This window comes from Carassius carassius, chromosome 2, assembly GCF_963082965.1.
Source record: "Carassius carassius chromosome 2, fCarCar2.1, whole genome shotgun sequence".
NCBI lineage: Eukaryota > Metazoa > Chordata > Actinopteri > Cypriniformes > Cyprinidae > Carassius > Carassius carassius.
Window position 1 is genome coordinate 14,497,887 of NC_081756.1, and position 13,210 is coordinate 14,511,096.

General features: G+C 37.6%; 2 protein-coding genes across 5 annotated transcripts in view; both read left to right on the top strand.

The window, feature by feature from the left end:
- Positions 1 to 720: 720 nt before the first annotated feature.
- On the top strand, positions 721 to 6,744 carry LOC132103871 (actin-fragmin kinase-like). The gene is made up of 13 exons (XM_059508940.1): positions 721 to 934; positions 1,192 to 1,350; positions 1,435 to 1,507; positions 2,073 to 2,132; positions 2,217 to 2,487; positions 2,566 to 2,697; positions 3,637 to 3,824; positions 4,053 to 4,249; positions 4,386 to 4,477; positions 4,643 to 4,697; positions 4,891 to 4,988; positions 5,424 to 5,518; positions 5,600 to 6,744. Exons 1-13 carry the CDS (start codon positions 873 to 875, stop codon positions 5,729 to 5,731), a joined length of 1,614 nt encoding a protein of 537 aa, XP_059364923.1. The 5' UTR covers positions 721 to 872; the 3' UTR covers positions 5,732 to 6,744.
- Positions 6,745 to 7,346: 602 nt separating this feature from the next.
- The window catches only part of LOC132103850 (serine/threonine-protein kinase MARK2-like), a 59,767-nt gene continuing 53,903 nt past the window's right edge, over positions 7,347 to 13,210 (top strand). For all 4 annotated transcript variants that reach the window (XM_059508905.1, XM_059508914.1, XM_059508921.1 and 1 more), the window contains exon 1: positions 7,347 to 8,355. In XM_059508905.1, coding sequence (XP_059364888.1) covers positions 8,305 to 8,355 — 51 coding nt within the window. In that variant the 5' untranslated portion in view covers positions 7,347 to 8,304. The remainder of the gene's footprint in view (positions 8,356 to 13,210) is intronic.

A 13,210-nucleotide genomic window follows, 5' to 3' on the forward strand; every position in this document is an offset into this window, starting at 1 on the left:
TATATATTAATAATAATAACAACAATAATTAAATAAAACAATAAATACCCACTTATTATAGACTTATTATACGTGAGACCTCTATCAGAAATTAAAGTCTGTAAAGTAGAAACTGTTTAAAACTTTTTTGCAACGATATGTACGCAAATAATAACAGTTAAGATCTTTCCATAGCATTTCAATGCATTTGCCCAGCAGGTGTCACCAGCGGACAGGGTATTATTGGTAATGTAAATGTATTTCATAACAGATAGTCTTTGATTTGGCAGCAGCTCTAGTCAGTCGCACAAATTACAAACCCTCTGTGGATTGTTTAAATTACGATTATATACATTTGATTATAAAAAGTAGAAAGATCATTTTTTCACACTATATAATAACCAACATTTTAACTGGTTATGTATATGGAACTTTCACAATGATAATAGTCTAGTATATAGCATGTGCATTTTCTCCTCATATCATTTTGTCACTTTTGTGATCTCACTTTATGATTTATGAGGTGTTATTCTCATTACATAGAGTCGATTTTACCAAAATTTACAGTCACAAGAATGACCCTCCTCCATGACAATAACGCATCCCGCCTGCAATGAAGTCGATCATCAAGTGGCCGACTTTACTTGTCAATCAACATCGCAACAACAGGAAAACGGGTTGCTTCTTCTATCGGATTGGTCGACAGCATTGTGTTCCCGCCCACTCATCCAATCACTGCGCTTCGTGAATGAAACGTCGTGGCGGTGGCGCGAGTTTTATATTTAGAGCGCTTTAGGTCGGCGGGAGATAGAACTCTGTGTATCAGAGTCTGTCTAGTAATTTATTTGTTTTGCACTTGTTCTGGTGGAAAGTGTCAAAATAAAAGCGTTTCGATGGAGGACTTTGGTGTTTATGCCATATTTGGAGTAGATGAACCACCACAGCAGATTTTGAGGTAAAATTCACTGAGAAACAAACAGGTCGTTTCAGGTCGTTTAATGCACGACATATATTCAGATAGCTTCGTATGTTAATATTTTTAAGCTGTCTTGATAGTACAATGCAGACTTTCTGTCTCCCGCTTCGTAAAGTTCTTGCTAACAACAGAGATGTGCACGATGTCAGCAGTACTGTAGATGCTTGTCTCGGTAAATATATGTTGAACCTGTGTTTGAGGTGATTGTATTCTTCATCATGTATTTCCCACAACAGGCGTGATGTGTGGCAGAGCTCGACTGAGATCCAGCCTGGTGTCCAGCTGATGGTTCTCTTCACCAGAGGAGACTGGGGGGAGAGAGAGTCAGTCTCTGTGGAACTTGCTGACGAGAGGAACATACCCATTAACATGGGAAAACTAACACCATTCAATAAGTACGTTTACCATTAACGTTAAGTCAGTTCAGTATGATTTCATCACAATCTCGAATGCCTTATTAAACCTTACTCTTCTCTCAGGTGTCTGTCATGGGAATCTGGTGAGGATGGTGTCTGGTCCAGTGGAGCAACCCTAAATGTAAAATTTACTGGGGTAAGAGACCGTACAAGCTCAGCCTTATTTTGTGTTACACAACAAATCCCACATGAAATCTGGAACCATTTTATTACATTTTCTGTGATGATTTTGAAGTCTGCTTCGAATGGAAATTCATCAATTTTTAAAATCATAAAGCATGTTGTTGATCTATTTGTAAATGATTTGTACATGTCATAACTTGATCTTCTGGTGAACATGTAAGATTTCTTTCTGGTGATGTATGCCAGTCTTTTTCATTCATTTAGGCTGCTTCTTTTCTTACAGTCGACTTCATGCTCGCATTCAGATCTGCCAGTCAGTCAAACATTCAATGGACAGAACCAAGTCCTCGTCAGTCATCCATTTAACTTGGATGTGCGTCACAAAAATGAAAACAGTCACTATTTCCTTTTTTTTCCACAACATTTAGAAAAATTTCCAGTCAAAGTAGCTACAATCTTTGCTGAAAGCCTTATCAAGTTATTTTTAATATATAAGAAATAAAATGTATTGCATCCTGTGTGAAGACCTTTGCACCTGTGCATATACAGTAAGTGACCCATGATCCTGTTTTCCAAAGGGTATTGCAGAGTTTTTGGATCCGGGGCTGACTCTTTCACAGATGGAATGCACTCCAGAGGTGAGTTGAACCTGCCGAAGGTAGATTCACTGTGTATTTGCCTGTACTTACCTGCAGTGTCTTCTCTCGATTGATTTTTTCCAGTGCAACCCCACAGTACCTGCAGTAAGAGAATGTCTGGGCAAGAGAAAGCGGTCTCAGGGAGAGGAGGAGGAAGAAGAAATTAATGAAGGTAGGGGCAAGGAGAACATCTGTCCTAATGCCTCTGATAAGGTGACACCTCAAAGACGGAGCAAGAACAATCATCGTGGAGGTCAGACGCGTCTGTTCTCACAACAGGAGCAACAGACTGCAGCTTCCAGTTCTCAGAGCCACAAAGCTAAAGGCAAGCAGGCCAAAACGTCCTTACAGACTGGTGAGTGATTGTTCTCATTGCTTACATGAATTATGTGATATGATAGTTATTGTATGTTCAACACTGTGACTTTTTCAGCTCCACTGGACAAGCCATCAGGTCGCTGGGGTCAAACTCTCTGTCCCATTGATCCTCAGACAGCCATTATGATTGGAGGACAAGGTGCCAGAATGCAGTTCTGCAAAGACCCCATTTGGAAACTGTGCACAGGTAAGCATTTCACATTATGTTTCTGTCTCATCATGTCATTAGATTAGGGATGCAGCGATTATAGATTTTGTTGGTAGGATAATTTCACAACACTACTGATGTATAAAATCACATGAACACTCTTCAGATCTTAAAGTGTAATTTATATAAAATACTAATTAAGGCAAGCAAATGTTCATCTCTCCCTTTGCAATTAAAAAAGAAAAAAAGGTTTTCAGTTTTTGCATTCTTTCTACATTTCTTTTTACCTAAGGTAGAGAACTTCGAATCCTTGTTGGTTTTTACTTATATTAATAATAATATAATAAGACAGATATTACTATTACCTTTATTTATCCCCCTGGGGAAACTGGTACTAATGATGGGAATTAACTGAACTGTTATTGTCATCCATAAGTATTAATTTTAATAATATTATTAATAATTAATCAAATATGTGGCCTGAGAAAATTATGTCTATTATAATTATAATTAAATGCACAGCTAGCTGTGCATTATCTATAATGTAATCTAATATGCTTCTTTAGTGGCAACTTTTTTTATGGCAATATTTCCATGATGCACTGGTCATTCTTGGTGTACCCAAAATGCTCTCAGACTATCGAATACAGGCATTTTTTGGTGGAAAAGAAGCTTCGCTGTTTGGTCTCTGTGTCATAGTTAATCTAGTGTGTGTAGTAGCCTCCGTGTCTCTGATAAGCACAGCACTTTAAGCTTGTGCACCGCTGGTGTAACTTTTTGTTTTGCGCAAGTTGCAACCGTTCCGTTCCGTGCAACAAAAACTGTGTAGTGGAGCCTCTACAGTTAATTAACTGTGACGTTTTAAAGTGCAATTAGTAGTGAAATCTGTTAGTCACTGCTTTCCTTCCTACAGTGGATTGCAATATGTTATTAATTGTTTTTATTTGGTATATGCAACTCAACTCTTATTGTTTTCAGAGTATCTTTCTTGGGTACCTGCTGAAACCCTTGCCGAAGGACCCACCCCTGAGGCCCGCATAGGTCACACAGCGACCTATGACCCGGAGTCCAAGCGTATTTTTGTGTTTGGCGGCTCGAAACATAAGAAATGGTTTAATGATGTTCACATCCTAGACACACAAACCTGGCGTTGGACTTTGGTTGAGGTTAGTCTGCAGTTGATTCCAAGATTAACAACAAAAAATTTCAAAACACTCAGAACTATACAGTATTGCTGTATATAACACATCACTCGGAACAAAATATTTGTTTTTGTGTTACAGATGTCATCTTGTTGTAATCCATAGTAAATCCAGGTTTAATAGTTTTAGCCAGTTGATTATTGAATATACTAAAAAGCTAAAGCTAAATTTTAATTTAATTAACCCTTTCAGGCGCAAGGAAAAGTGCCTCCTCTGGCCTACCACAGCTGCAGTATGTTCAGAGGAGAGCTCTTTGTGTTTGGAGGAGTGTTTCCTCGCCCACACCCAGAACCAGATGGCTGCAGTGACTCCATCTACATCTTTAACCCTGAAATGGCCATCTGGTATCAACCTATTGTCAATGGAGAGAAGCCTGCACCACGCTCTGGGTAGGGAGCTAGTGTCTTTTTATTCAAAATTACATGATGTAATTTCATTAATTGCTTGACTGATAGTAATGTTTCAAAACTGTTTTCAGGTGTACATGTGGCAGATGAGTATTTCCTTTTTGATTTATTTGTACAGGCACTCAGCATGTGTGATGCAGGGGAGGATCTTTGTGTTTGGTGGATGGGACACCCCTGTGTGCTTCAATGACATGTACATGCTAGACCTCGGTAAATACTGCAAGAATTGTTACGCTTTTCAAGACTTATTTGATTTTTCTGCATATTTAATATCTGGTATGACTTATACAGTTTTTACATAATAATTACTGAAGGTGCTCTTTTAAAAAGTGGAGTAGTCAGCTTAAAATGTCACATTTTCACAACTTATTTCAGGCTTGATGGAGTTTTCTGCTGTGAAGACCAGTGGAACAGCTCCCTCTCCCAGAAGGTATTTAAAATGTGTGACAATTCATTCTCAGAGTAAATAAAGATGAAGAACCATTCTTTAAAAACATGCTAACTCTACTGCAGATTAAATGTTTAAATAATTCAATCAGTTGTCTTATTATAATGGTCACATGACTGGCCATATGTATTGAGATGTATTGAGTATTTGACCTCTGACCCTTCCTTTATCACAGCTGGCATGGCTGTGCGGTTCTTTCAGACTGCAGCTTCCTGATCTATGGGGGCTACAATGGAAACAACGCACTGAGAGATGCATTCATCTTCAACACAGGTGAGGTTTTATGGCATAGTTCCGTTGCCAGGATTCTGATTGCTACTTATGTACATTGTTGTTCAAAAGTCTGGGGTCGGTAAGATTTTCATGCAGTTAAATATATCTTCTACACAGTTGTATTCTTTTGATCAAAAATACAGTAAGACAGAAATATTGTAAAACATTTGAATTTACAATGAGTTTATCTGTTTTAATACTTTTAAATGAATTTATTCCTGAGGTTTTTTTGCAGCCATTACTCTAGTCTTCAGTGTCACATGATCCCTCAGAAATCATTCTAATATACTGATCTTGTAGAAACGGATTCATCTTTTTTTGTTTTTGCCATAAATGCTGTTGACAGATTTTAAGATTCTATTTGACCTGAAATAAATAATAATAATAATGTTTATTTATATATATATATAAATTATTATTATTATTTTTTTTCAGACACTAGTTGCTGGTCATCTCTGAAACTTCCCCAGCTCAGTTCTGTACCCCGAGCTGGACATTCCATCATTACCATGCCCACAACATGCAAACGGGTAACAATATTCAAATTCAAATAATGAAGTTCAGCAAGTGCCTTCAGTTAATTATTCATAATAATTGTCATTTTTTTACAGGGTTCTATGAATGAGCAAGATGTACTTCCAGAGTCAGCCCCACAAACACTTCTGGTTTTTGGTGGAGGTGATAACGAAGGGAGCTTCTTCTCTGACCTATTCTCCATTCCAGTAGAGGAGCTAAAAGACTAAACCTTGCATCAGGATTTGGTTTTACATGCATTTTTTATATTAGTTTTATGTTGTGGTGTTCCAGATTTAGTTTTTTTGTGTGTGTGTAGATTGATGCTTGTTTATTTAAAGAGGTCTATTACACTTTCACTCAGGTATTTGCATTATGTCATCATTTATTAGCATGCATTTATGCACAGATCTTTCAAAGTAACTCTCCATGATGTTATGGAGCATGTGCAAAGCATTTGTGATACAAGCCCAATATTATAAATCATTACGAGTGGAATGTTTCCTAAAGAACATGACTAGATCATCAAACTATTATTGTTTTATTCACTTTTGAGTGATTTGGAACCTGTTATGTAAATGTCTTTACACAGGTTTTTTTTTTAACAACAGTCCATAGTGATCATGACTGACAAATTCAAGCAAGTCCATATGTGTTGTGTGCTATATAGCATGTCTTCTAAAGCCATGAAATAGTTTTTGTGACAGACCATGATAGCTTTTAGTTTATCTTATTTTTTTTTTTTTTTTACATTACACCAATTCTGATTTAAGAATTTTGGTGGAGGTGAAGTTAGGGTTAGGTTTAAGTTTTTAAGTTACTTTTTTTGTGTGAATACCTGGAACAGGGGTGTCAAACTCAATTCCTAGAGGACTGGAGCCCTGCAGAGTTTTGTCCCAACAATGCTCAAACACTCATACCATGTAGTTTTCAAATAAGCCTGAAAGACTTGATTAATTTGATCAGGTGTGTTTAACTAGGGTCGAATCTAAGCTGCAGGGCCCTTGCCCTCCAGGAATTGAGTCTGACACTCCTAACCTAGAATGTCATTTTGTTTCTCCAAAAAAACTTTTATATGGCTTCAGAAAACATTAAATGTGGCACACAGTTGCTTTTATTTTCTTTGAAGGGTAACACTGTATTTTAGTGGCCAATTCTCACTATTACCTAGTTGCTTATAAGCATGTCTATTATTAACATATAGGTTGTTTATTAGTACTGCTAAAGCAATTATTCTGCATGACCATATTCTACATTCCTAATCCTACCCCAAACCTAAACTTAAATACCTTACTAACTATTTATAAGCAGCAAATTGGGAGTTTATTGAGGCAAAATCATAGTTAATGGTTTGTTAATAGTGAGAATCGCACCATAAAATAAAGTTGTGACCCTTTGAAGATTCTTCAAAAATTGTCCTTTTATGCTCCACAAAAATTAACAGTATTTGTTAATGGATTTACATAAGAGTGAGTAAACAATGACAGGTTATTAATTTTGGGTTGAATGTTTACTTTATCTGTCATTTTGTGATTCACGCACCCCTAAGGGACTACGATTTGATCTATGAGAGCTTAGTGGTGTCTGGTTTGTATATACATGTTTAGGTTTTTTTTTCATGTGAATTTACAGTTTTAGCTGTAAACTCTGTTGCATCAAACCTGTTCGAAATAAAACGTTCTTTGAACCTTCAAATGCCTCTTAGTTGCGTGAAAACTTCCCATTCGGTCTCACAGCAGCCAGCACGTCAGACTCACAGATGCTGTTTCCTGTGTCCAGGCATCCGCTAAGTTTTATCTCCACGGTAACAGCGACCGCATGATGTCACCCCACGTCTACCGTCGACTGCCGTCTAGAGTCCGCGCATGGATCCGTCAGCGCCCCTCCCCTTCTACGCTCGCTCCGGAGATCGGCCATGTTGCTTCTCGCGCTTGTTCCGGTATCAGGCACGAGCGTTTGAGCAGCTCGGCCGCAGAACGACACCGATCCGCCTCCTCTGAAACCCGTTTCACCTCAGCCCCGAGGCCAATCATGGATTTTACTACCTGACCCTGGATGTTTGTTTTCGGACGCGAGCCCTCAGACGTTTCCTTTCATTCAAGATCCGTTTGTCACTGGGATCCAGTGCGTGGCGGAAGACGGTTTCGTGGATCATGATGGTTTTTCGGGATTGATCTTCTTTTTTTTTTTTTTTTGAAACCCACCTTACGTTTGCTAGTCCTTCGTTATTAACGTAACAGTTAGCCCTCACGGTTGTTTTTCTTTACATCCGTGTTCAGTCTTGCGCCGTTTGTTTCGTTTACGGCTGAGGTTTTCACCTTTTGTTGACACTTGTTTTTGAAGGTCGGTAAAATTGTGATTTTTGGTTGACCTAACATTTGATATCGCTCGCAGAGAGACCCTTTTCCTGTTTTTGACTGTCATTTTAAGACCTGAGAGGATATGAATTGTTTTTAAACTCTTATTCGGTTGGGAAGCAGATTGAAATGTAAGTGAGCAACGTCTCACGAGAAGACTTAAAATCCTTCATAAATCCTCCTCAAGGACCTGCTCTTTATTTTCAACTGGAGACTTCAAAACAAGTTTTTTGTTTATCTCCACACATGGACTGATGTTGGGCTTCAACTTGTTGATCTTGCTGGTCTGCGTGGCTAGTTCAGGCTAGCTAGCAACACGGATCGCTTCTGTCAGCTCAGACGAATAGCCTCAAACGACAAGCTTATAAATGCCTGTCAACCACTGAATACAATCTTCCATTTCTATTTGCTCCTTTGGCCCTGTTTTTGAGAATCCCTGGGAGAAAATGTCAACCCGGCCTCAAGGAGCAGGTGTTATTGAGAATTCATCCAGCCAGGTGAGACATATCTTCACACTGACCGCACAGAAACCAATATACGTATGAACGTGTGTTTTTATTGTTGGGAATGACGTTTGCTTTTCTATTGAATTGTATTTCCCTCAAGCGTGTTGGACTAAATGACAGGTTACTGGAAGATAAACAAAAAAAACAAGTTAGTTCAGGAAGCGTTTCCTTGACTAGACATGACTTCCCTTAACAGTTCATTGAAAGGCTTGTCAAGGCTACTTTCATGTTCCTCACTGTAAATTCAGTATTTTATGGCTGATTTAAACGTGTCTTTACTGTAAGTCATTTCGTTTAGTAGATAAACTGAAAATCCTATATGCCTCGTACTAATGATCAGTGTCCTTTGGTAATTCAGTAACAATGAGTTTGCCAGTGCTGATGAAGTTAACAAGCAGTTTAGACCCATCTTTCTTTAGCAGTGGTATTATATATATATATATATATATATATATATATATATATATATATATATATATATATATATATATAATATTTCCAAAGGAGGTGTCAAGATGACTTAATATGATTTAAAATAAAACAAAAGCTTAAAAATAAGCTAAACCCATTAAATAGCCACAATATTTCTTATTTTAATTCACCCATTAACTTCTGGAATTCAACAATCTATTTATCTTCATTTGAATTATAATTTTTCTTATTTCAATCTGTGGACACTCCTAATTTCTGTAAAATAAAAAATAAAAAAGACTAAATTTTAAAATAAAACAAGCTTTAATAAGCTGAACTAAACGTTGTTTAAAACAAATTTAAATCAACCCCAAACTTCTGCAATTCAACTATTTTATTATCAAAATGGTAATTATAATTAAGAATTTTTTTTTAATAAATATGTGGACATTGATTTCTGTATATAAAAAAAATACTTCCAGTGAGGCCTCAAGATGACTTAAATGACTTGATTTAAAATAAAACAAAACAAATAAACAACAAATAAATGTTTATTTTAATTGACCCCCAAGTGTATGGAATTCAATAGTTTACTTTTTATATATATTTTTTATTATAATTATTTTAGTTACTTATTATAATCAATGGGTACTCCTAATTTCTGTAAATAAAAAAAAAGGAAAAAAATAAGAGACGGCAATTCAAATGTTCAAAAAGGTTGAGAAGCACTAGTCTATAGGGGAAGTTGTTTAATTAGGGAACCATGAAGATCACAGTCAGTGCAAATACCCAGCCTTGCCCCTCTAACTGTGATAAGGCACAGATTGCGGTGCGAGTGCCAAAGGATGGAAAATTGAGCCATTCAGAGTGACGAGGAGGAAGAGGACAGATTCAGTGCTCATTAATAACTCATGCCAGTGTGACTAATGCTGACTGAGCTTTACACAATACAGGCAGCACTAACGTGTGTGTTTTCCGTTAAGCAGCTTAATGAAAAGCGAAGGTCTTTATATCATTGTTCAGATCTCCGGATGCCCTCTCCGAGATCTTTCACTTCTTCTTCAGAGCGTGTCTGTTTTAGCAGAGGAAGAGTGTGAGGAGTGAATCATTGGTGTTAATCATACTAGTGAGGTCGTGGGTGAGTTTCAGCCTGCTATGTAGGAGGAGAGGTATGAAAATGTGTTATTATTTTGCATTACTCTCCATCGGGGTGGTTCAGGCACAGGGAAGGATGCTTTGCATAAAAAAGTTCGGCCTCGGAAGAATGTGTTCATATTTATGACTTTATTATTTATGACCATGTTTTGCATCTTTGGAACTTTTATCTGTCAGTGCCTCTGCTGTTTTATCATTTTAATATACATGCATAATAATATACACAAGAATTGTGTAATATACACAAACATAATATTTTTTCCATATAACTTCATGTTCGGCCTGAATTGAGGCCTGTTCGGCCTGTGACTCTGTTCTTCAGCTTTATGTTCATGTGTCTGGAAAGCAAACCACCCCAGTAAGTGTTAACACAGGGTTTCCTTTAGGGCTGCACGAAATTGGGAAAAAATTACATTGCGATATTTTATTTTTCTGTGATATATATTGCGATATGAAATCTAATCAAATTTTTTCTTACAAACCAAAATGGGGTGAGCACACTTACATTCTCATTTTAAATGATTTAAACATCGACAACATCGTATCAATTGATTAATATGCGTGAGGGAGAGAGAGCAAGACGGCGCTCGTGTTGTTTGATGACGGTGAGCGTGCGGCCGGGGCTCGCTCGCTCTCTCTCTCACGCTCTCTCTCTCTCGCGCTCTCTTTCTCTCTCTCTCGCACGCGCTCTCTCTCTGCCCTGTTAAACTCACAGGACTTAAATTTTTAAAACTGCTGTGAAATTAATCCGCGAATCACATTCGTCAAGGGCCGTACAGTTAATGAATAACGGATCAACTATGACAGCCTACATCGCACATCCTGCGATGTGACTATCGTGGATTCGTACATCACGATATCGATGCTTAAGCGACACATTGTGCAGCTCTAGTTTCCTTGTCCTCAGTAACTCAGTGTGTCACCTTGCTGATACTGTGACCTGACACCACAGCCTTGTGTTACAGATCCCAGAAATCCCAGACCCCACTGACACAGATTTAGAGAGAGAGAGAGAGAGAAAGGGCCTTCACCTGTTTCTCATCCTCTGACCTCTACATTCTGATGTTTAGCAAAATTATTTGGTTAAGGAACACCGTAAAATAAACATGCAATCCAAATGGGCCATATTTGCTTCTTTAATAAATGCTTTTTTATACAGTGTGCAGTTATTTAGCCCATGTTGTTCCAAATATATTTCCAGCTGACATCACCAAAAGTTGCATTGGGCAGATCATTTTATGTAATAGCCACATTATAGCTGTTTAGGCTTTGTTTTAGACATTTGTTGGATAATGCCGTAATCATGTAATAAATCATGTAATAAAGGTTCTAGTGGATTCATACGCATTGTTATATTGGACAATGCCGATATGAGAGCATGATGGTCAATATAAGAACTAGGGATGCACCGAATATTCGGCCACCGAAAATTTTCGGCCGAAAATGGCCAAAAAGTGCATTTTCGGTTTTCGGCCGAAACACTTTTATTACCGAAACAACACGGCCGAAATGTTATGATGACGCAAACAGAAACCGCGACCTGCACGTGCACCTGCATAGCGCAGACCACGAGCTCCCCGCGTCATTCACTTCACACCAGTGGGTCTTAATAGAGAACATTCTCTCTATTCTTATTCCTTTATTCGCAGCACTAAAGCGTCTCCTAACAAAGAGATTGAGACGGACCACGAAGTGAAAACAAAGAAAAGTACAGTCTTATAGAGTCTGTTAGCACACGTCTCACTGAGATCTTTTCGGATCCTCCGCACTTCATCGCGAATGTGCTTGATCCGCGTTATAAAGACCATTACTTGGACGCGGAAATATGGCAGAGCACACGAGAAATGCTCCAGGCCGCGCTGGATGCGGAGAACCCGCGTGGAGACGGAGAAGCGCCAAGCGCAGGAGACTGAGATCAGAGCGCAAAAAAAAAAAAGACTCGTCTCTGCATATATAATATACACACATATACATATACATGCATAATATCAGATTGTAGCCATATTTCTGCTAGATTTTTTGCTAGATTTCTGCTTTAATTTGATAAAAATGTTTATTTATGCCCTGGCCCTATTTAAATACACTCTCTCAAATATTTCTCAAATGTCAGGCAGATGACAAGCTCAACTGCTCAACAGCTAGATGGTTATCTGTCTGAAGTCCCCATCCCCAGAAGTGATAACAGTCTTGCCTACTGGAGAAGTAATGCACTTTCTAGTACTACAGAGAAAAATTTCAAATGCTCTTCACCTAAATGCACTTTTTATGAGAGAACAGTTAATTTTAAAACCTTTCTGCAGGCCAGTAGGCCTGTACATTATTATTTAATATACAGATGAGTGGGATTAAATTTTAGTTTGAATTTTATTTTATACTGTGCATTGTTGCAATGTGCTTAATAAATATTTGCATAATTTGTAATTATGCATTTTTATGTTTTTTTATAATTTATGTAATTGTAATTATCTTTGAAACTTTAATATTAATTTATGCAATTGCAATGTTTTAATTTTAGTAAAGTTAGTACACGGTCATAGCAATAAATGCAATGGTACTAATAATTGGGATAATTTCTTTCGGTGTTTCGGTTTCGGTTTTCGGCCTTGGTTTTCTCTTTTTCGGTTTTCGGTTTCGGCCAAGAATTTTCATTTCGGTGCATCCCTAATAAGAACTATATACAGTATATGATCCCACACTGTGTAATTTAAAGATAGTAAAGACTAGGGATGCACGATTAATGGCATGCGATTGTCATGCATGTCTCGTCAAAGCCGGTTCTGTGATAAGCAGTAAATGTCCAACACCTGATTTTGAATGGAGCGGCACTTAATATACAAAGTCATAGTTCGCTAAAAAGCTACGCAATATCGCGTTCATGACCGCATGCGATTCATCTGCGATTATGATGCGGTATTGCGCAGCACTAGTAGAGACAATAGCACATGCTGCAATTAAATGTACATTTATTTAAAAGATGTAAATAATTTTAAAATTATTCAATTACATAATTTGAACCTGATTTAAAAAGAACTTAAAAATAAGCAATACTTTAAATGGCAAAATCCTGATTCTGTATTGGCTATTAAAATACTTATATTGAAAGACATGCATTTACTAATGATTTGTTAGACAGAGCTATTAAACAAAGGTGGTTAACTTATGAAGGCGTGGAATGGGAGCTCCTGTGCATCTGTAATCAGGCAATGGTGTTCTCAGCATTGTCAAAAATAAATAAAGTCAGACACATCTTGAATATGCTGTGTCACTTGGAAATATGTCC

What these genes read in the sequence shown, in the direction of transcription:
- LOC132103871 (XM_059508940.1), top strand. Translation starts at nt 873, where the DNA reads ATGGAGGACTTTGGTGTTTATGCCATATTTGGAGTAGATGAACCACCA. An exon ending in ACAGCTCCCTCTCCCAGAAG is followed by an intron (nt 4,698 to 4,890) that starts GTATTTAAAATG and finishes CCTTTATCACAG; the next exon opens with CTGGCATGGCTGTGCGGTTC. An exon ending in TGCATTCATCTTCAACACAG is followed by an intron (nt 4,989 to 5,423) that starts GTGAGGTTTTAT and finishes ATTTTTTTTCAG; the next exon opens with ACACTAGTTGCTGGTCATCT.